The sequence below is a fragment of the Cololabis saira genome, chromosome 23, assembly GCF_033807715.1.
Source record: "Cololabis saira isolate AMF1-May2022 chromosome 23, fColSai1.1, whole genome shotgun sequence".
NCBI classification, from domain to species: domain Eukaryota; kingdom Metazoa; phylum Chordata; class Actinopteri; order Beloniformes; family Belonidae; genus Cololabis; species Cololabis saira.
Genome location: NC_084609.1, coordinates 4,995,709 through 5,020,375, shown reverse-complemented (window position 1 = coordinate 5,020,375; position 24,667 = coordinate 4,995,709). Strand labels below are relative to the sequence as shown.

The 24,667-nt window shown below is 36.8% G+C and overlaps 1 protein-coding gene across 2 annotated transcripts in view; it reads left to right on the top strand.

Moving 5' to 3' along the window:
* atp2b1a (ATPase plasma membrane Ca2+ transporting 1a) overlaps positions 1 to 24,667 on the top strand; it is a 78,557-nt gene that overhangs the window by 38,820 nt on the left and 15,070 nt on the right. For both annotated transcript variants that reach the window (XM_061715249.1, XM_061715248.1), the window contains exons 7-17: positions 277 to 315; positions 5,234 to 5,389; positions 5,546 to 5,760; positions 8,463 to 8,705; positions 10,429 to 10,670; positions 15,886 to 16,123; positions 20,473 to 20,652; positions 20,732 to 20,819; positions 20,898 to 21,004; positions 22,581 to 22,772; positions 23,667 to 23,880. In XM_061715249.1, the coding sequence (XP_061571233.1) occupies positions 277 to 315; positions 5,234 to 5,389; positions 5,546 to 5,760; positions 8,463 to 8,705; positions 10,429 to 10,670; positions 15,886 to 16,123; positions 20,473 to 20,652; positions 20,732 to 20,819; positions 20,898 to 21,004; positions 22,581 to 22,772; positions 23,667 to 23,880 (1,914 nt within the window). The remainder of the gene's footprint in view (positions 1 to 276; positions 316 to 5,233; positions 5,390 to 5,545; positions 5,761 to 8,462; positions 8,706 to 10,428; positions 10,671 to 15,885; positions 16,124 to 20,472; positions 20,653 to 20,731; positions 20,820 to 20,897; positions 21,005 to 22,580; positions 22,773 to 23,666; positions 23,881 to 24,667) is intronic.

Below are 24,667 nucleotides of genomic sequence, written 5' to 3'. Positions count from 1 at the left end.
TAAAAATGAGACACACTTACCTACACATACATACACATAGTTGAATATTTCTATATATTTGTACACGCATGCCCATATAAATATACTTATTTACACCATACTATCTCTATATTAACTCCATCTGCTCTATATCTATATATATCTACATACACACATATACACACACCCATGACCTCTATAAACACTATAAATATTTGTTTGACTATATTTGACCTTGAACTGTCACTTGTCATGATTTTAGGTTAAATGTCTAATTATTCCCGATATGTTTTACAGACAAGAAGCAGGACGCATCTGTAGAAAACCGTAAGAAAGGTGAGTTCTGTCTCCACGAGCCATTTATTAATTGGCCTCAGCACCTTTTTTTTATCCAGGTAACGAGGAGCTGCATGTTTTTGCACGATCTCGTCGGTGTTTGCTCCGTACAGGCTGTTCTTCCGTCTCCTCTTGTGTCGTCCTCCCCTGACATGATGCGCTCTGAGCAGTAGGTGCTACCGAATCCAGTTAGAGCGATTATTGATGAGGAGATTAAAGCCATGCAGCATGTCTCAGGCCAGAACATCTGCTTTCCCACCATCTCTCTCTCTCCGACTCCCTCGGGCCCCCCCACAGTTTGATTCCTATTGATGTCCCGTGCTAAAGTATTCGGTCGGTCCGTAAGGGTTGCACTGGTGCAGTTTCAGACTGACTGCGCTGATAACGAGGCTGTTTAACGCCAGCTCAGCCAGAGACTCAGACTCTAGTCCCGCTGGGGTTGGATGATCAGCGGTTGCTCGGGTTTGCGGCCACAGCTCTGGCGCTGGTCCCTAGTGCACAGATTCCCGGGTCTGCCAGGAATCAGCAGTAATCCTTTAGACTGAGATTACACTGACCATGTATGTGCCGAGCAGCAAGCTGCATCTCCTGCATTTGCTGCAGATGCTGCATCTACTTCACCAGTTTCAAGTAGATTTTCCCTTAAAATAAGTAAAAAAATCTGCCAGTGGAACAAGATTTATTTTCTCATTACAAGCAAAAAAATCTTGTTCCACATGCAGATTTTTCTACTTATTTTAAGTGAAAATCTACTTGAAACAGGTGAAAATTGTTGTTTTTTTCCAGTGATGTTTTAAGTGTAATGAGATTTTTTTTTTTTTTTTTTTACTAAAAATGAGACATTTTAACTAGAAATAAGACAAATATTCCTGGTAAGATTTTTGCAGTGCGTTATTTTTTTATTTGGCGATCATGGTGCAAGCACAGTGTGAAAAAACAGCGATTGATTGATTTGATTTATTTTGTACATGTAAAAGACAACAATTAAAAGAGAAGATGAGAAAACTAAACAAACAAAAAAAAACTGCTGCATCTGCTGCAGCCCAGTGCTGCTGCTGCTTCATGCATTCACATCATAAACAGAGTCATTACCGGAATGGACAGAAGCTGCTAGTAATGTGATTTATTTTCAGTTTTCTGGAAGCATCATTGGCCACGGTTACATGATGCTTTTTAATTCTGAATTAATTACTCCGAATTAAACTATTCTCCTTCAAGTTTACATGGAAATAGTAATTCCGAATTGAGGTTTACATGGAAAACATGTTTGATCGGCTTTATCCAATTTCCTCTTAAGGTCTGGGGGTTGGGAAGGTTCTGATTGTTTCTAGTACAAAGGCTTTCGCCTGGAAAACTTTGCACACATTAACAGATCGGGGAAATATTCAGCCAATCAATTAAAAGTAAACAAAGAAAAAACAACCATAACATCTATCAAGGACCAATCAGTGGAAATTACACATGATCCCTGTTTAATAAACTCAGTTTTCAGAGACTTTTACTACAAACTATATTCATCACAAATCGAACCATCTGATCAATCCATCAATCAGTTTCTTGGAGAAATGAATCCGCCGAAGTTACATCAGGAACAGGTTACGAATTTAGATTCCCCGCTCTCAATAGGAGAACTCCATGAAGCTCTTCAACATATGCCCAATAGTAAAGCTCCGGGCCCAGATGGCTTTCCAGCTGAATTTTACAAGGAATTCTGGAGCATATTAGCACCAACGTTTTATAAAATGATCCTAAATGTTAGGGAGAATGAAAGCTTACCCTTAAATATGAATTCTGCTAAGGCTCTTACCAAAAGTCTGAAAAGAGTCACCCCTTCTATTATACATCTGGATCAAACAGGTTTCATTAAAGGTAGACATTCTTCTACTAATACTCGTAGATTACTTAATATTATAGATCATTCGAGTATCAATAAACAGGAAACTACTATTATATCTTTAGACGCAGAAAAAGCATTCGATCGGGTAAAATGTAAATATTTCTATTTATTCTTTACATACATTTGGATTTGGCGAATCTTTTATAGGGGGGCGGACCGGAAGTTACGTCTACCGGAAGAAAAACAAACTTAGCTGCTACAACTTTGAAAAGCTCACTGTTTTTATGTTTCCTGTTTTCATCTCTTCTTTTAATTATTTCCAGGTCCTCCAAGCTATTTATTAAATAAATTGTCTCTGCTCTTGACCACCGTTTACTGCGTGCTGCCATCTTGAAACTTTGTTTGGAAAACAAGCCCAGCGCGAATGAGCATGCGCAGAAAGACCAGAATTAATTTAAAGGGGAATCAGTGTAAACATGATTACGGAATTATTCTATTCGGATTTAAAATCGGAATAAACCAGCCACTTACTTCAGAATTAAGTTTAATTCGGAATGGCCATTTTCATTCGGGAATTAGGTGTTTACATGGTAATTTTTACTCATTTTAAATCGGATTTCATTTTAATTCTGAATTAAAGAGGAATTAAACTTCCCATGTAAACGCACTCACTGCTTAGTCCAGCTATCAGCCACTTTTTAGTTGATTTGAGTCTCATTTAAGAAATCTTGGTGTTGTCTTTGACAAAGAAATGTCATTAGAACAAAACTCCAAACAGCTGATGAGGAACTGTCTTTACCATTTAAGGAATATCTCTAAACTAAGAACAGTTGTTTCAAAAAATGATCTCGAGTTAATTATTCATGCTTTTCTTTCATCTCGTTTGGACGACTGCAACAGTTTGTTTTCTTGCTTAAATAAAAAAGAACTGGCTTTTAAGAGCAAACTTAAAACCCACCTGTTTCTCCGAGCTTTTAAACATCAGTAGTGAGACGGTTGTTTTATGATCAGCATGTAGATTTCATGTACAGGACTGTCTCAGAAAATTAGAATATTGTGATAATTATTTTCTGTAATGCAATTTAAAAAAAAAAAAAAAAAAAAAAAGTCATACATTCTGGATTCATCACAAATCAACTGAAATATTGCAAGCCTTTTATTATTTTAATATTGCTGATTATGGCTTACAGTTTAAGATTCCCAAAATATTCTAATTTTTTGAGATAGGATATTTGAGTTTTCTTAAAAATGACATTTTTGTTTTTGTCATTGCATTACAGAAAATCACAATATTCTAATTTTCTGAGATAGTCCTGTACTTTTATTCTAGGAGCTTTTATCGGTATTGTCTTGTTTTTATCCTATTTCTACTTTTATTGTAGTGTGTTTATTCATGTTATTATTGATGCTTTTATTCTTTGTGAAGCACCTTGTGACATTCCGTTGTCTGTGATAGTTGCTATAGAAATAAACACTACTTACTTACTTACAAAGACGGAGACGAACGTCCACTGGCCGTTTCCCCCGGTTTAGTTATTTTTCCTATTTTCAGGGTTTTGTAAAATGAAGCTTGTCCATTTCCCTGACGTCCGGAGGTCCTGGAACAGGGTGTGGGGGAAGAGACACGACAGAAATGAATCAGAATTGAAGTGTAAAGCCAGGGCTCTGGTGTCTGTCAGAGGAGGAGGTGACTCCTCAGAAATATCTCATAGCGACTAAGCCTGTTCTTTAAGTCTCAAAGTGGGTGTATGGTAATTACGTCTCCAAATCTTCCTGCTAATTACCGTTCACTCGGATCACTGCAAACATAATTACAATGACAAGCCTCCAGTTGTGAAGATAAAAGCATACAAATGACACCTTCAGACATTTCGGATGCTTCTGACATCTCGTGTTTTGTCTGTTTTAATCTGTTTTCCTCGAATGGGCTGTGAAATCATCCTGCATGACAGCCGTTTTATTATCATACTGTTATTTAGTTCATTACTGCCAGACCTTGCAGCTAAATTGTATTATAATAGTTGCTAAAAAGTCAAAAGTGGTTTTCTTAATGACTTGATCCTCTAAAGTTTTGTTTTCCAGCACTAGTTTATTTAGTGTGAGATTAAAATGCATGGTTTCCACTTGAGCTCGAGCAGACGTGAGCAAAGTAAAGTTGCTTTCGCACTGCAAAAACTCCAAATCTTAACAAGAATTTGTCTTATTTCTAGTTAAAATGTCTGTTTTTACTCAAAAAAAAATCTCATTACACTTAAAACAAGACTCATCACTGGAAAAAACAACAATTTTCACCTGTTTCAAGTAGATTTTCACTTAAAATAAGTAGAAAAATCTGCCAGTGGAACAAGATTTTTTTGCTTGTAATGAGAAGATAAATCTTGTCCCACTGGCAGATTTTTCTACATATTTCAAGTGAAAATTTACTTGAAATAGGTGAAAATTGTCAAATGACAAGTTGTTTTTCTGGTAATGACTCTTGTTTTAAGTGTAATGAGATTTTTTGACTAAAAATTAGACATTTTAACTGAAAATAAGACAAATATTCCTGGTAAGATTTTGAGTTTTTGCAGTGTAAAGCCTTTTATTTGCTTCTCAAAATGATACATTTCTTTATTTTTCTGGTAATGGCTCTTTATATGTATGACTTTTAAGTGTAATGAGATTTTTTTGACTAAAAATGAGACATTTTAACTAGAAATAAGACAAATATTCCTGGTAAGATTTTGAGTTTTTGCAGTGCGTCAACGAAAATTATGACTAAATATCGCCTTTATCACCTGAGGAAAACAAGACGCAACGAAAATGCTGGTCAGGTGACGATAACGATAATTAAATATATAATGCAATATCTTTAGAGGAATAAAAACGAGACTAAAATGTAGATTACAAAATAAAAACTCGCTAAAAAAAGACGCTAAAATGTGTCTTCATTTTCGTTGGGGATTTTCCAAAGACTAGACTAAAACTAAAATTGAAACAGGCTGACAAAAACAACACTAGAGCTTATTTCCCTCGCTTTATTCCAGTAAAAATGTTGTCGTACTCAGATTTGACAGTTCTGCTTTGCTCTCTTTGCTGCAGCCAAAGCGCAGGACGGCGCCGCCATGGAGATGCAGCCCCTGAACAGCGACGAGGGCGGCGACGCGGAGGAGAAGAAGAAGGCCAACCTGCCAAAGAAGGAGAAGTCCGTCCTCCAAGGCAAACTGACCAAACTCGCTGTGCAGATTGGAAAAGCGGGTGAGTCAGTGACTCAGTTTAAGAAGTAAAATATACTTATTTCATCCTCAAATTGTGACGTTGTTGTTCACATCTCACGCTTGTTGAATATCCTGTTTACCCGCGATGTGGTCGTTGACTGACGGCTGTAATCTGAACGTCTCCCGTCCTCCCCAGGGCTGGTGATGTCGGCCATCACCGTCATCATCCTGGTGGTTCTGTTCGTGGTCGACACCTTCTGGATCCAGAACCTGCCCTGGATCAAGGACTGCACCCCCATCTACATCCAGTTCTTCGTCAAGTTCTTCATCATCGGCGTCACCGTTCTGGTGGTGGCCGTTCCTGAAGGCCTGCCCCTCGCCGTCACCATCTCGCTGGCATACTCCGTCAAGGTGAGGCCTGAGTTCTGATGAGCAGGAATCTATTCTGATTCTTAAGATTCAGAATCGATTATCAAGATTTGATTTGATTCAGATATTGACTACGTTTACATAGGGCTGGGCGATTTTAGACAAAAATAAAATCCCGATTTTTTTTTTTTTTTTTTTTTTTTTTTTCTCTGAAAACCCGATTTTCGATTTCGATTTTTTTGGTAAAACTACAAAAGACAATGGAATAAATTGTTTCAAATATTTTATCTTTATTTTTAAAGAAAAATAGCAAACAAATTTCCCTATTGGGAATGAAGTGCAATTGAAAGATACTGTAAATCCTCCTTGAGTTTAGTAAAGTGACAACATTTACAATTTTCTTGACCAAACAAAGATGACTAGACGAGTTCTGTCTGTCATCAGCCAGCTGCAAAAAAGGAAAATCGATTTTCCTTTTTTTAACATCGTCTTAATAAATCCGATTTAGATTTAAAATCGATTAATCGCACAGCCCTACGTTTACATGCAGTCAAAATTCGGGTTATTGCTAATATTCCGGTTACTGAAACATTCAGAATATTCCGTTTACATGGTAATTAATCATTCGGGATATCTGGATCAAACCAGCGACGCACGGAGAACATCATGACGTAATTACCGTCATTTCTGCTTCTTCTTCCTGTATCCTAATTCAAAACAAATGCTGCTTCGCGCAACTTTTCGCTCACCTTCTTGTAAATCTCGCTATCCCGGTACTTTCTACCGTCTACAAATGCAGAAATGTTCATATCCTTCATTACATTTATGAAGTGATTAGTCTCCTCCTGGTCTTGGTTTCTCCGTGTTTATAAGAACTTCCTGGACTCAAAAGACCAGGATTCCTTGCAAAAAGAGCATGTGCAGAAAACAAATTCATGTTCCGTTTGATGGGGATATTCCGTTTGGCGTTTACATGACCCAATATTCAGGTTTTAAAAGGAGTAACCCAGGGGTCATATTCGGGTTTTTAAAAACCTGAATATGAGCAAATTTGAGTTTTTCAAAGGGGTTATTGGTGTTTACATGGCCGTGCAAAACCGGGTTATTGCTAATATTCGGGTTTTAAAAGGGTTATTCATGCATGGAAACGCAGTCACAGATTTGGGTTAGTGTTATTAAAACTGTTTTTTGAGCTGTTGCCTGAATTATATGACTGTGTAGTTATGCAACATATTAATACTTCGGTTTTTACTTTTTCAGAATTTGGTTTTTAGCATTTTATGCAAATGTAACCCCAAGACGGTAATGAAAGTAATGAAATAGTATAGACAATTTATGCAATTATAACTGAAAACTTTAATGTTTTCATACCTTTAAACATATTTAAAGGCAAAAACATGGCACCACGTTATTCTCGTGTCCAACAAAACATTCCTTTTTTGGGGATAAACAAAAAAAATACCAAACGCTGTAATGTAATGATGAAAAAAATCGATCTTTGGACATACAAATTGATTTTTAGGAATTAATGAGAATCGATTTAGAATCGGAAAATCGTTCTTTTTTCAACACTAGCGGACCCGCTGGCCGACCCGACCCTTGGCCTCGTCTGACCGGCTTACACTCCAGCCCATTAACACTAACGAGACACGTTAACTGATACCCTTAAGCCTCGCTATGATCCCGTCTGCCGCTCTGAAGTTGTTTACCGATGCAGGGATTTCTAACTGTTCAGCTCCGGAAATATCTCTTTGATTTCAGTCATTACTTTATTTTATTTAATTTTTTTATTTCTTAAAACAGTTCACAATACAGGTACGCAAAACAAAAACAGAAACGCATACAGGTACAGAACCAGAGGGGGCGCTAGAAAACAAACAAAATTACAAAACAACTAAATAAATGTTTGTGTATGTGGGTGTGTGTATGAGTATGATGGTTTTCTAGAATTATGGTTATTTTAGGAGAAAGAAAGAAAGAAAGAAAGAAAGAAAGAAAATAAGTTAATTAATTACTAATAAATGAAGTAAAAGAAGGGGGCAATCAATCAATTAAATAAGGGACGTAAAGTATAATAATAAATATCTATCTTCATCAATATCACAATCCTCTTTGTACATACAAAACGGTAAATAATGGCGATCTATAAAAAAAATACACATTCATTCACCTTTTCTTTCTCTTTTATGCTTTTCTTTTGGAGTTCTGTGAAATGAAGAAATTGTAAAAACAGAACATTAGAAGGGGTAGGACTAGAAAAGTTTTTTGAAACCTAATCCTACACCCTTTCAAACAGGAAATATTTATTTATAGATTTGTCTCTTTAATTTGCTTTGTTTTGCTTATGTTTTTTGTTTTTTTTTTGTTTTTGGTATATACATTTTATGTATTCTGATTATTTTTGTTTTTGTTTTAACCTGTTTGAATAAATAAAGAAAAAAGGAAAATAAGTAGTAATAATTATGATAATTATATGATTGATTAATCAATTAATAATATAATAATAACAATAATGAGAGAAGTAATACAGTAATATTCTAACAATTATAATAATCACAATTACAGTTGTCATAGCAATAATAACAGTATTAATATGGGCTTGTGGAGATAAAATGGTAGTAGAGTAAGAAATGGATTGCAGGTTTCCTTAAAGGCCGACGTGTTGCTTCTGGTAAAGGCTGCCATTTTTTGATTTCAGTCATTTCTGTATGATTTTACTCATATATTTATTTATCTTCCTTCAGAAAATGATGAAAGACAACAACCTGGTGCGTCACTTGGACGCGTGTGAGACGATGGGCAACGCCACGGCCATCTGCTCCGACAAGACCGGCACCCTCACCATGAACCGCATGACGGTGGTCCAGGCCTTCGTGGCCGAGAAACATCACAGGAAAGTCCCCGAGCCGGAGAACATCCCGCCCTCCATCCTGGACATCCTGATCCTCGGCATCGCCGTCAACTGCGCCTACACCACCAAGATCATGGTAGGTTTGGGGGGGAAACACGCCGGCGACACGCCGTCCAGCAGGAACTCACTCCACTCTAATGTGTCCAACAGCAGAATAATCTAGGCTGGTTATCTAGAAGACACATTTTCTGAGGAATATACTGGTGACACGATCTTCGAAACAGCTGTATGACTATCCTTATACTTATACTATCATTTTATCACCATGGGTTAGGGCTGGGCGATATGGACCAAAAGTCATATCTCGATATTTTCTAGCTAAATGGCGATACTCGATATATATCTCGATATTTTTTCTGTGCCTTAATTGGGGTTTCCCCCAAAGCATTATAGCATAGCATCTCTGTTAGCTTCATTTTTTTCTGAGGCAAACCCTTAAAAAACAGTGTTTTAATACAAAGCCTCGTGCCAAATGTCACACAGGTTCCTTTATTAACAGAGGTCTGCACAATATCAAAATGTATAAAACAAATGAAATAAAAATAAACTGCCTGCATATATAGAATAAAAATGCTTCTTGAATAAAATAAAACAAACATCCCTTTCCTGCATAACAATTAAATTAAAATACACTGTGCAATTTATACAATGTAGACAGTAACAGGCAGACTTTTCCACTAAGGTTGACAGTTGTGCAAATAACAAAACATTTGTGCAAATCTCAAATAAAACATTCAAGTCAATTTGTCACAAAATAAGCTATATCAAAATCATAAAAAAAAAAATGTTAAAAAAAAAAAAAAAAAAAAAGTAATTTTTTTTTTTTTTTTTTTTTTTTTTTTTTAAATCGATATAAACGATATTGTCTCGTACCATATCGTGTTTGAAAATATATCGATATATATTAAAATCTCGATATATCGCCCAGCCCTACCATGGGTACAATACAAGAATGACATCAGAAAGGAGGTTCATATTACCAAGGGTGAGAACAGGTTTGATACAGAGAACTGTTTTTTACAGAGCCATGGTTGGCTGGAACTCTACAGGGCTGTCTCAGAAAATTTGAATATTGTGATAAAGTTCTTTATTTTCTGTAATGCAATTTAAATAAAAAAAAAAAAAAAAAAAAAAAAAAAAGTCATACATTCTGGATTCATTACAAATCAACTGAAATATTGCCAGCCTTTTATTATTTGAATATTGCTGATTATGGTTTACAGTTTAAGATTAAGATTCCCAGAATATTCTAATTCTTTTTTTCACGAAATTTTGACTATTTCTCGACATTTCGACTTTTTTCTCAAGATTGTACTTCAACATTAATCTTGACATTTAGACTTTTTTTCTCGACATTTAGACTTTTTTCTCAACATTTCAACTTTTTTCACGAAATTTGGACTATTTCCTCGACATTTCGACTTTTTTCTTGAAATCTCGACTTTTTTCTCGACATTTCGACTTTTTTCTCGAAGTGCATAATAAAAAAGCTTAAGATTAAGATTCCCAGAATATTCAAATTTTTTTTAGATAAGATATTTGAGTTTTCTTAAGCTGTAAGCCATGATCAGCAATATTATATTGCAATATTTCAGTTGATTTGTAATGAATCCAGAATGTATGACATTTTTGCATTACAGAAAATAAAAGACTTTATCACAATATTCAAATTTTCTGAGACAGTCCTGTATGTATTAAGTGTTAATTTGTGTGTATGTCGGACCCCAGGAAGGATAGCTTATGCTGTTGCTAATGTGGATCCTAAATAAAACAAACTCCCCCTCCCTCCGTCTCCCCAGCCTCCAGAGAAAGAGGGCGGTCTGCCGCGGCAGGTGGGCAACAAGACGGAGTGTGCCCTGCTCGGCTTCTCCTCGGACCTGAAGCGCGACTACCAGGCCATCCGCAACGAGATCCCCGAGGAGAAGCTCTACAAGGTCTACACCTTCAACTCGGTGCGCAAGTCCATGAGCACCGTGCTGAAGATGGCCGACGGAAGCTACCGCATGTTCAGCAAAGGAGCCTCGGAAATCCTCCTGAAGAAGTGAGAACCGCTCCATCTTCTCTGTAGGCTTGTGTGGGAAAAATCGATTCTAAATCGATTCTCATATTCATTCCTAAAAATCGATTCGTATGTCTAAAGATCTTATTTTTTTTTTTCATTACATTTCCGCCCAGTGAACTTTAATCCCAATAGTCACGTCATTTAATTCACACATGCAAAAGGTGTGAAACTATCAAACAATGAACATGGCGTTGAAGCGTTAAAGTGCTGGTTTAGAAAACTCCTGAACTAAATGGACTTTTCTTTTTAGAAAATACTCAGAGGGGTCACTAAAAGTAATACAAAATTGTGATTCCAGCTAGTACAGACGTCGCTGTTAAATTACATGATCGTCAGCCTCTTTGTGTTGTAACGTTTATGCTTTTCACTCTGTAAGTGTTCTTCTTAAATTTGCATAAAATGCTAAAAACCAAATTTTCAAAAATAAAAAACTGAAAAACACCAAAAATGCAAAAAATAAAAACAGAATGTTGGGAAAAAATGAAAGCGATTTCATACGGCCTCTGTTTGCTGATCTGGATCTGTTCGGTAATTCTGCCCGACACAATGTTTCTGAAAGCATTTATCAATCAATCAAATTTTATTTGTATAGCACCTTTCATCCAGGTACATGAAATACAAAGTGCTTTGACATTTTGACTGAAAAATAAGCATAATAAAAATAAAAATAAAAACTGGGAGACCAATGCACACTGACATACAATATAGTTAATTAAAATGAAATAATGATAAAAGTTCAAGGAATAAGGCTAAAAAATAATCAGTCCACAACAATAAAATATAATAATAATAATATTACAAGAAATACCGTAGATGACCATTTAGTAGCCCGGGCGTTTAATATGCTAAATCCACTTGGACCTCAGGCGTTTATAAGAACCAGGCGGGTATTTGCACCAGGCTACAATTTATTTTTGCAATGAGCAGCAGCAGACCATTACTTACAAAGAACATATGAGATCACCATAGTACCACTGGAACTAAAATTGTACACACTGTACACAACACAACACCTCACGACGAGCTCCCGATCACAAATCGTGAGGTCGCAAGAAAATCAAGCGTGTTTGAAATCCTGGTCGCTCCTCGTGAAGGAATCACAGTTGAAGCAGCTGCGACCCGATTTGACTCATCCTTTCACAGAGAGCATGCACAATCTCTGATGTTACGTCAAAAACTATTATTTGTAGTTTAAGTTTTGCAAATTCACATTACAAATCATGTTTTAATAGCAAAAAAAAGACCGCATTTCCACGTACGGTGCGGGTCGCCGCGTACCCTACGCCGTAGGCTCTGCGTTGGTGTAACGCGGAACCATAAATCAGCCTTTAGTGTGTGCGCTGTCTGCTCTTCAGAAAACCTCTTTTTTCTCTTCTCATTTTGCTGGACGCCGGGTTCCTCCGCTGAGACACAACTTTTGCGGTACGCGTTCTTTGTTGTGTCTAAAAATGATTCGCAGTGCACACACCCAATCAGAAACGGTACAGATATTTTGGGATTTTAATATATAAAAAAATAAAATTATAAATAATAAAGAATCCCCATGACTTTGATCAGGTGGGCAGGATGCAGGTTTGGGTGTGGGAACAGCCCACCCCTGCCCCAAAACCGGCTTCGAGTTCCAGTACACAGACTTCAGGTAAACATGTGCATTTTATATGCATGCAAACATTATTTGGAGCGGAGCGGGGTGCAGTGTTACTGGAGCGCTGAGCGGTTATGGGTGGAGCGTTTTTTTTTTTCATGCTCTGATATACAAAGACAGTTTGTCTGTGTAACGGCGACACACGGAGCTGATCAGAGCAGTATGAACGATACTGTACACGATACAATGCAAATACAGTGTTATTACCAGGTTATTACCGGTAGTCGCCCGGGCGTTTAATTGAACCGGCGTTTATTATGCCAAATGGGCTCGGACCCCCGGCGGCTATTAGAGCACAGGCGCGTATTTGCGCGCGGGCGACTATTTGGTCATCTACGGTAGATAAATAAATAAAGCAAATACCTCTTTTAAAAAAAAAAAAAAAAAAAAGAAATGTTAAACAGAATAAAACTATAAAATGTGATGCTACATAAAAGCCAGACCAAAGAGATGAGTTTTTAGTCTACATTTAAAAATGTCCACATTTCCAGCTCCTCTCAGATCCTCCGGCTGTTCCACAGTTTTGGAGCATATTAGTGGCTAAAAGTAGCATCACCAAATGTTTTAGTTCTACTTATATCAGCATTCTGGGAGGTGATTGGTCCTTACAGCATCATTAGCTGCAATACTTGCTGTTGAATCTCAATATAATACTAGTATTAATATGTTGCATAACTATATAATATATCATTCGGGCAACAGCTCAAAAAAACAGTTTTAATAACACTAACCCAAAACAATATCAAATCAAATCCTGATAATCGATTCTAAATCTTAAGAATCGGAATCGAATCGATTCTTGACATTTGAATCGATCCCAGCCCCTACTTTTGTGCTTGTTTAACATGTTTTGTATAAGAGACGTGTTTGTAATCAGCTCCGTCCTAATAAACAGTTTTCTGAATGGAAGGTTGCTCCACCGTTTGTTGTTTCCCCCTCGCTGCCGGCCAGACTTTTACAGTAAATATGTATAATGGCTTAAGCAGCTAAGAAGTTCAAGTGCATCCCGACCCCGAGCCCCTTATACTGCGACTTAAAAACAGGCGCTGAGAAAATGAGCCGGTAACAGCTCCGTAAGCCTCTTAACCGAGTCGGCTTCTTTTTACCCCACAGGGGGCTTAGTGGGACTTCTCAGCCCGGTGCGGCGCGGAGCTCCGACACGTCCTGGCGTTTCCCCCGCACCATTTAACCTGAATTACTCTAACATTATCACCCGCTAAATCAATGTTTCTCAACTCTCCTGAATGCCTCCTTTCTTTTAAATTTAGACCTCCTGCGTTTGAACCGAAGCGCTTACAGCAGGGATATTCAACGGGCGGCCCGCGGGCCACTTGCGGCCCGCCAGGAGCTTTTATGTGGCCCCTGGTCATATTTAAAAAAAAAAGGGGGGGAAAGTAGTTAGTGTTGTCCCGATCAATCGGCCGCCAGATCGGCGGCGGCCGGGGTCACTTCCAGCTAGGGCTGTTCGATTAATCAATTTTAAATCGTAATCGCGATTATGTAATTAGAACGATGTTAAAACGTGAAAATCGTAAAATCGATTTTTCAAAATTTTTTTTTTTTTTTTTTTTTTTTTTTAAACCTTGTCTGCACACATATAAATGATTGATACCATATTAATGATTGATGGAAATACCTCTCAATACCTGCGACAAGTGCCCCATCGGAGAGGCTCTTTAGTGTAGGAGGGGGCGTTGTAACCATGGTGATATACTAACATGCCACCGGGCATCCCTCAAGCCAGATTTGGTAGACCGGCTCGTGTTCCTTGCAAAAAACTTCCAAATGTGAACAGCAAATGTAATGAGTGACATTACACACCTCTACCTCCTTCATGGGTTGCATTATTATTTAGCATGCAAAGACCCAGTTTAGTTTAATTAGAAAATGTCTTGTTTTATTTAATTGGAAATATAACTTACTGTATGTTTGCAAGTGCTTATTTGCTGTTTTTTTTTTTTCAGAGATAAAACTTTATATTTTATTATATTTTTTAAAACTTTTTTTCAACTTATTTTACAGAGTTTTGCACTTTATTCATTCATTTTTGGTTTAATAAGAGCAAAGTTTGCACTTAAAGCCCAATGGGGCAAATGTTCAATAAAAAAACAGCATATTTGAAATCATTTCTTTGCCTTTTCTCAATTCACAAAATAATCATAATCGAAAATCGGATTCTGAGAGAAAAAAATCGCGATTTTATTTTTGGGCAAAATCCAGCCGGCCGGAAGTGACAAAGTAAGCGAAACTAACATTTAGATTTATATTTTTTTTTTGCAGTTAAACATTACACAAATAAAATTACCAACTTTACAAATTAAAGTGCAGGAAGAGGCGAAAACTCAAAAGAGCTTATCAGGGGCCTCCACCTATAGTTAACATAAAATAAAATTTTATATCATACTTATAAAAACACAATATACAAATGAGCAATTAGAAATCTATAGATGATAGAAATTAAAGGAAAATTACAAAGAATTTACACAAAATAAAAATGATCGGATATATGAAAAAACGATAGAGTACAATTTAATAATTAAGAAACAAACAAAAAATAGACGACTAAATAACGAACCAAAAAATATCTTCAAGGAGATTACACAAGACGATACATTTTTTCAGCACATCCATTACTTATGCCGGAGCAGTTCCATTTACAAAACAAAAATTAATTGGATTTTCAGACATCCTTTAAAACCTTTTTCTCTTTAAAACATGGTTATCATATCGCATTTTTTTAATTAATAAAAGTTTAAGATGCTTGGTAGCATTTTCAGTTGGTTAATGATTCATTGGACAGTGTTTGTCATTATGGCGTGTTTTATTAAAAGTAGGTCAATATCAACTTCATTAAGTTTGCACAATGCATGGTTTCAAAATGAACTTGCATTTAAAATAATATTTCTTTATCTGAATATTATATTTAACATTCACAATGACTAAATCTGGAGACAATTAATACATAATTCATATGTAAACTAGACAGATATATTCTCCTGCTCAACCCTGTGCACAAATGTATTATATACAGGACTGTCTCAGAAAATTAGAATATTGTGATAAAGTCCTTTATTTTCTGTAATGCAAAAATGTCATACATTCTGGATTCATTACAAATCAACTGAAATATTGCAAGCCTTTTATTATTTTAATATTGCTGATCATGGCTTACAGCTTAAGAAAACTCAAATATCCTATCTCAAAAAATTTGAATATTCTGGGAATCTTAAGCCATAATCAGCAATATTATAATAATAAAAGGCTTGCAATATTTCAGTTGATTTGTAATGAATTCAGAATGTATGACATTTTAGTTTTTTTAATTGCATTACAGAAAATAAAGAACTTTATCACAATATTCTAATTTTCTGAGACAGTCCTGTATTCTCCTGCTCTTCCCTGTGCACAAATGTATTATATATACATAAATCTTCTTCTTTGAGTGCAAAATACATTTTGAAAACCCCGTAATTTTCCGCTCACGCAGTGCGGCCCCCTGCCTAATCTAGTTGAAGACCCCTGGCTCACATGCCGGTTGTTTGTCCCCAGGTGCTACAAGATCCTGACGGCCAGCGGGGAGGCCAAGGTGTTCCGGCCGCGGGACCGGGACGACATGGTGAAGAAGGTGATCGAGCCCATGGCGTCCGAGGGCCTGAGGACCATCTGCCTGGCGTACCGGGACTTCCCCACCGCCGAGGGCGAGCCCGACTGGGACAACGAGAACGACATCCTCAGCGGGCTGACGTGCCTCTGCGTGGTGGGAATCGAGGACCCTGTGAGGCCTGAGGTGAGTGGATGAAATTATGACTAAATATCGTCGTCAACGAGCCTTTATCAACTGAGGAAAATGAGACGCAACGGAAATGCTGGTCATGTGACGATAACAGAGCTGGGTAGAGTAGCCAAAAATTGCAATCAAGTAAAAGTACTGTTACTTCAGAATAATGTGACTCAAGTAGAAGTAAAAAGTAGTCATCCAAATAATTACTTGAGTAAAAGTAAAAAAGTACTTGGTAAAAAAACTACTCAAGTACTGAGTAACTGTTGAGTAACGTCTGATTTATTTTTTTAACACAACCATTCAAACAGACAAAAGTACAAAATAATCATCTTCAGGCAAATTCAATCAATAAAATAATAACATAAATTAAAATTAATAAAAAATAGCTAAAATTAAAATAATCTTAAAGTAAATTCAAGTACTTTAATAAATACTAAAGTAAATAAAATAATAACAGAATAAAAAAATAAATTAAGCACAAGTAGCACAAAATTTCAAGCCTTTGTACTTTTCTTTTTTAACCAGACAGAACTAGAACAAACATGAACTCATAGAAACTCTGTGTGTGTTTGAGTCTGTGTAAATGTGACAAAACATGCAAAAACTAACATTTTTCCCAAAGAATCACTCAGTGTTGTCATGAGATTAACGCGAACGCGGATAAAAGGGATAAAAGAAAGGTAACAGCTCAACGTAGCCTAATGTAGCGGAGTAAGAGGAACAGTTTCTTCTTCACAAATCTACTCAAGTAAAAGTAAAAAGTATAGTGATTCAAAACTACTCCTAAAAGTACAAAATTTCCCAAAACTTACTCAAGTAAATGTAACGGAGTAAATGTAACTCGTTACTACCACCTCTGGACGATAACGATAATTAAATATATAATGCAATATCGAATAAAAACAGGACCAAAATGTAGATTACAAAATAAAAACTCTGCTAAAATGTGTCTTCATTTTCGTTGACCAAAACGAGACCATATATCAATTTTTTTATTAAATTCTTCCCCACTGACGCTGCGGGTGTGTGTGGTCAATAATACACTCCGTCTGGTTTTAACTTTTACACTTACGTAACTTTAAAAAATGATTATTTGGGTCCGATCCGTTACAGCGACTTTTGTTTGATCTGTGATGTGTGTTTGTAGTTGGTTTCCAATCACTGGTCAAGCTTATCATTGATTGAGTCATTGATTGATTGATCTCTACCCCATCCATGCAGTGTTTTGACACGGGCAATATTTCATTAAGACCTCAAGGAACCGTGCAAGCTTTTGAAAGTCTTTGACTCTGATTCCTGATTTCCATCTCAGCTTCTTCTTAAGTTTATTTTCTGCGGACTGCGGATAACGATAATTCAATATCGGGGCTGGGAGAAGAAGAAGAAACCATCTTTGGATACACTTTTCTACATGAAGGTGGAAAAGAAAACCCAATGTGTCGTCGAAAAAGAAAAATGCGGAAAAATAAATATGTTGTAAACTCAAATTAGAGTCTTCTGTATCTGGAATGAATGTATTCTTGAGTCTATAGGACTGTCTCAGAAAATTAGAATATTGTGATAAAGTCCTTTATTTTCTGTAATGCAAAAATGTCATACATTCTGGATTCATTACAAATCAACTGAAATATTGCAAGCCTTTTATTATTTTAATATTGCTGATTATGGTTTACAGTTTAAAATTAAGATTCCCAGAATATTCTAATTTTTTGAGATAGGATATTTGAGTTTTCTTAAGCTGTAAACCATAATCAGCAATATTAAAATAATAAAAGGCTTGCAATATTTCAGTTGATTTGTAATGAATCCAGAATGTATGACATTTTTGCATTACAGAAAATAAAGGACTTTATCACAATATTCTAATTTTCTGAGACAGTCCTGTATAAGGTAACAATTATATAATAATAAGATAACCTTGCTTGAATTGTAAAACGGGTTTGGCTAAATACAATCTTTGACTAAAACTAGACTAAAATGGACAATTCTGACTAAAATGAGACTAAAATGCTCAGACTTTGTCGACTGAAACTTGACACGACTAAAAAGAGAATGAACGAGACTAAAACTAATAAAAACTAAAATGATAGCTTGACCCAAAGACTAGACTAAAACTAAAACTAAAACTGAAACAGTGACAAAAACAACACTAATACCGACACGTGGATTTCACTAAAAGTCTGAGAATCACAAGGTCGTATCAGCAAGTTTAAGAATGGACCTCGATGCATCCAGAGTCTCACATGACGTCAGGCTTTAAGAGCAGCTTGAGCTGCGAGAATCCACTTCCTGGTGTCAGGTTGTGCTTGTTTATGTCACGTGTCACATGTGGAGGAGTGAAAAGCAAGCTGGGTTGTGCTGTATTTGTATTTTATTTTAGTGCATCAGCCTTGTAAGTGAGCTGTCGCTGTGAAAAGGACGAGAAAAGATTAAAAACAAGTCAAGGAAGGACCTTTTTGTTGTTTTGTTTTTGTTTTAAACCCCTCAGTCTTAGTTCCTCAATCAGCCTTCTAAGTAAAGCAAGAACACTGAGGCCTTGACGGCTACAAGCCGATACCAGAGCAATCATTTTGAAGCTTAGGAGGAAGTCGTCCCCCCACGACTCAAGTGGGAGCTCTTCCTGAGTGAATGAGAGTTTAAACTGTTTAAACAACTTGGTTCTGAGTCCTGAGATGCTCAGCTCCCAGTTTTGCTGGAAACATTAAGTGCCAATCCCAACCCCCCGCCCTACTTTCCACCACTAGCCCTAAAAATGAAGCCACACACAGATAACAAGGGTCCTTGTAATGTTCCCTAGGGATTGGGACACCACTTGCTCCGTCACTGCGTGGTTTACGTTCGGGTACGTAAGTGACTGCGTAGTTACGTTTGCACAAACGTCACACCATATCAGGAAGCCCAGAGATAAAAGCTGTTTTAATTTCAGCTGTAGCGCTGTTAATATGCCACTTTATTAAGTTTTAATATTTTTTCAGGTGTAAAAGTAACCGTTAAGATCCCCAACCTGGGCTCAGTTTATCCTAATAACGCCTGTTAAGAAATTTGCTCCGATGTTTTCGGGATGAGAAGAGCCGCCGGCTCGGGAGCTGATTTATGGTTCCGCGTTAAATCAACGCAGAGTCTATGCCGTACGGCGCCTCGTAACCTACGCCATAGGCTAGGGCTGGGCGATATATCGAGATTTTAATATATATCGATATATTTTCAAATGCGATATGGTACGAGACAATATCGTATATCGATTTTAAAAGAAAATATTTATTTATTAATTTTTTTTTTATGATTTTGATATAGCTTATTTTGTGACAAATTGACTTGAATGTTTTATTTGAGATTTGCACAAATGTTTAGTTATTTGCACAACTGTCAACCTCAGTGGAAAAGTCTGCCTGTTACTGTCTACATTGTATTAATTGCACAGTGTATTTTAATTTAATTGTTATGCAGGAAAGGGATATTTGTTTTATTTTATTCAAGAAGCATTTTTATTCTATGTATGCAGGCAGTTTATTTTTATTTCATTTGTTTTATACATTTTGATATTGTGCAGACCTCTGTTAATAAATGTACCTGTGTGACATTTGGCACGAGGCTTTGTATTAAAACTGACTGTTTTTTTAAGGGTTTGCCTCAGAAAAAAATGAAGAGAGATGCTAACAGAGATGCTATGCTATAATGCTTTGGGGGAAATCCCAATTATGGCACAGAAAAAATATCGATATATATCGAGTATCGCCATTCAGCTAGAAAATATCGAGATATGACTTTTGGTCCATATCGCCCAGCCCTACCGTAGACTCTGCGTTGGTGTAACACAGAATAAATCAGCCTTTATTCTGGCGAGATCTGAAGATACAACGCAACAACGGGCAAGCGAGTGATTATGTACATTCACTGAGTGAATATTATGAAAGTAAAATATATATTTCTCGCTAGAAATGTAATCAAAACACATTTTTATGCAGAAACTAACTCAAAATATCGATTTTATTCACTAAAGAATAAGAAATGTCCGCCATGTTTTTTTGTTTGATTCAGTCTGCAAATGATGACGTAAAGCATTCTGGGAAATTTTCTCAGGCCCTCGGTCGTGAAGTTTAGCATCTGAAATCCCTCAGTATGTAGGGCTAGATTCATACACACTAGCCCTCGTTATGTCCACTACCCCTACACGCAAAGAGGAATTAGGACACCACTACCCTCACGGGAACGTGCAAAGTTTAGGGGTAGTGCTGAAAAGTAGGACTAGGGGGGGATTGGGACTGGACCTAAATCGTGTCATCAATCGAGGTGTAAAACTGGACGTTCCTAATGAGATGAAAAAAGTCACATTTTCCTCCTCTTTCCTCCGCCAGGTCCCTGATGCGATCAGGAAGTGCCAGCGCGCCGGCATCACGGTGCGGATGGTGACCGGGGACAACATCAACACGGCCCGGGCCATCGCCACCAAGTGCGGCATCCTCCAGCCCGGAGACGACTTCCTCTGCGTGGAGGGGAAAGAGTTCAACCGCCGGATACGCAACGAGAAAGGAGAGGTGGGCCAGCGTCAAGTCCTCAGAGTCTTCCGCAGGATGTTGGATCCTGTAACAGTTCTGGATTCGTTTGTGTTTTTAGATTGAACAAGAACGCATCGATAAGATCTGGCCCAAACTCCGAGTCCTGGCTCGCTCCTCCCCCACGGACAAGCACACCCTAGTGAAAGGTTACCAGCTCGCCTGATCACGTCCGTCTCCGTCTGGGTTTAAGAAGCTTCTCATTAAAAGTGTTTGTACTATTCTAGGTATTATTGACAGCACGGTGATCGAGCAGAGGCAGGTCGTCGCGGTGACGGGAGACGGTACGAATGACGGCCCTGCCCTGAAGAAAGCAGACGTCGGCTTTGCCATGGTGAGTGTTTTAATATAATCACAGTTGTGGTCATGATGATTACTGAGCTAACCTGACCATTCAGCTGGAGCAGGGGTCAGCAACCCGCGGCTCTTTAGCGCCGCCCTAGTGGCTCCTGGAGTGTTTTCAAAAACCTTTCACCTTTTTTTTTTTTTTCTTGTCTTTTTTTTTTTCTTTTTCCCTTTTTTTTCCCTTTTTCTCTTTTTTCTCTTTTTTCAATTTTTTCTTTTTTCCTTTTTTAATCTCGACATTTTCGACTTTCTCAAAATTTTGACTTTTTTATCGACATTTCGACTTTTATCAACATTTCGACTTATCGACATTTCGACTTTTTTTCTCGACATTTCGACTTTTTTTCCCGACATTTCCACTTTTTTTGTCGACATTTCCACTTTTTTCCTCGACATTTCCACTTTTTAATCAAGATTGTACTTCAACATTAATCTTGACATTTCCACTTTTTTCTGGACATTAAAATTTTTTTTCGACTTTTCTCGACATTTCCACTTTTTCCTCGACATTTCCACTTTTTCCTCGACATTTCCACTTTTTTCTCAACATTTTGACTTTTTTCTCACGATTGTACTTCAACATTAATCTTGACATTTCCACTTTTTTCTCAACATTTCCACTTTTTTCTCGAAGTGCATAATGAAAAAAAAAATCTTCCCCCAGTTCTAACTAATATAGATACATGCAGCATGTGTTTAATCTCGACATTTTCGACTTTCTCAAAATTTTGACTTTTTTATCGACATTTCGACTTTTATCAACATTTCGACTTTTATCAACATTTCGACATTTCGACTTTTATCAACATTTCGACTTATCGACATTTCGACTTTTATCAACATTTCGACTTATCGACATTTCAAACTTTTTTTCTCGACATTTCGACTTTTTTTCTCGACATTTCCACTTTTTCCTCGACATTTCCACTTTTTTCCTCGACATTTCCACTTTTTTCTCAACATTTCCACTTTTTTCTCGAAGCGCATAATGAAAAAAAAAATCTTCCCCCAGTTATAACTAATATAGATACATGCAGCATGTGTTTAATCTCGACATTTTCGACTTTCTCAAAATTTTGACTTTTTTATCGACATTTCGACTTTTATCAACATTTCGACATTTCGACTTTTATCAACATTTCGACTTATCGACATTTCGACTTTTATCAACATTTCGACTTATCGACATTTCAAACTTTTTTTCTCGACATTTCGACTTTTTTTCTCGACATTTCCACTTTTTTCCTCGACATTTCCACTTTTTTCTCAACATTTCCACTTTTTTCTCGAAGCGCATAATGAAAAAAAAAATCTTCCCCCAGTTATAACTAATATAGATACATGCAGCATGTGTTGCCTTCATTCTAAGGCTGATACAAGACTTTTCATTTTTTGCGGCTCCAGACATATTTGTTTTTTGTGTTTTTGGTCCAATATGGCTCTTTCAACATTTTGTGTTGCCGACCCCTGAGCTGGAGAGAATTCCAGACGGTGTTTATCTGGTCTCAGCCGTCGCCCTGGAGGAGGACAGGAAGGTAAAAGTCCCTCTCTGATTCTGATTGCAGGGCATCGCGGGGACGGACGTGGCCAAGGAGGCGTCCGACATCATCCTCACCGACGACAACTTCTCCAGCATCGTGAAGGCCGTCATGTGGGGACGGAACGTCTACGACAGCATCTCCAAGTTCCTCCAGTTCCAGCTCACCGTCAACGTGGTGGCCGTCATCGTGGCGTTTACGGGAGCCTGCATCACACAGGTCAGCCGCGCCGCCACGTCTGACTGGGCCTATGTTGAAAAAAATAAATTTTCCAATTCTAAATCGATTCTCATATTAATTCCTAAAAATCAATTTGTATGTCTAAAGATCAATTTTTTCATTTTTTTTTTTTTTAATCATTACAACTTTTGTTATTTTTTTGTTTATGCCCAAAAAAGGAATGTTTTGTTGGACACGAGAATAACTGGTGCCATGTTTTTGCCTTTAAATATGTTTAAAGGTATGAAAACATTAAAGTTTTCAGTTATAATTGCATAAATTGTCTATACAGGACTGTCTACGAAAATTTGAATATTGTGATAAAGTTCTTTATTTCTTTAAAAAAAAAAAAAAAAAAAAAAGTCATACATTCTGGATTCATTACAAATCAACTGAAATATTGCAAGCCTTTTATTATTTTAGTATTGCTGATCATGGCTTACAGTTTAAGATTAAGATTCACAGAATATTCAAATTTTTTGAGATAGGATATTTGAGTTTTCTTAAGCTGTAAACCATGATCAGCAATATTAAAATAATAAAAGGCTTGCAATATTTCAGTTGATTTGTAATGAATCCAGAATGTATGACATTTTTGTTTTTGTAATTGCATTACAGAAAATAAAGAACTTTATCACAATATTCTAATTTTCTGAGACAGTCCTGTATATACACTATAAAAATGAGTGAATGAGAGAATATTGCACATAATGGATAGAGAATATTGCTTAGTATGAGGATCTTATTGGTTTAGAAAGTTCACAGTTTTGGGGAAGAAGCTGTCCCTGAGTCTGTTTTAGTCTAAAAGTGAGACTAAAAACGTGTTATTATGGTAAATGTGTGCTGTATTTTGAGCTGGGGTTCAGATAAAGATGCCTCCCTTTCCCCCACCAGGACTCCCCCCTGAAGGCGGTGCAGATGCTGTGGGTGAACCTGATCATGGACACGTTTGCGTCTCTGGCCCTGGCCACGGAGCCGCCCACCGAGTCGCTGCTGCTCAGGAAGCCGTACGGCCGCAACAAACCGCTCATCTCCCGCACCATGATGAAGAACATCCTGGGCCAGGGCGTGTACCAGCTCACCATCATCTTCACGCTGCTCTTCGCTGGTAGGAAGCCCCGCCCCCAACGATATTTTCATTTTCATTTTATTCTTTATTTCATTAAAAAAAATAAAACAAACAATTCAATACAAATGACATAAATTACAAATACAAATGTTCATAAATTGTGAATGAAAAGGGAGCAGAAAGAATAAGAATCTTATCTAATCTGCCCCTTTTTCCAAGAAATAAATTCACAAATGACATAAATTACAAATAAAAAAAAAACAACTACTACTAAGTAAATAAAAAACTAAAATAAAATAAAATTACCGCCGTCTATGGGTATGTCAATCAAACTTAACTAACATGTTTCATTATATTTACTTAACATACAGGCTTTGATTGTTCTTTTGAATGTAATGTTTGATTTGGATTCTTTGTTTTCTTTATTCAGATTGTTCCATAAACTGATTCCTTTCACAGAAACACAACGTTCCATCAATTTAGTCCCGAATCTTGTTTTTTTGTTTTAAATCTCTGTTTCTTTTTAAGTTATACTTGCTTTCTCTTTTTTCAAATCTTTTCTGGATGTTGATTGGTAAAGTTTTTTTATGAGCTTTAAACATAATTTGCAGAATACTATAATCTACTAATTCATGAAATTTCAACAATTTGTCTTCTTTTTTCCTTCTTTTTTTTCCTTTTTGTCTTCTTTTTTTCTTTTTTCCTTTTTTTCTATTTTTTTTCTTTTTTTCTCTTTTTTTCTTTTATCCTTTTTTAGTCTCGACATTTTCGACTTTCTCAAAATTTTGACTTTTTTCTCGACATTTTGACTTTTTTTTCTCGACAT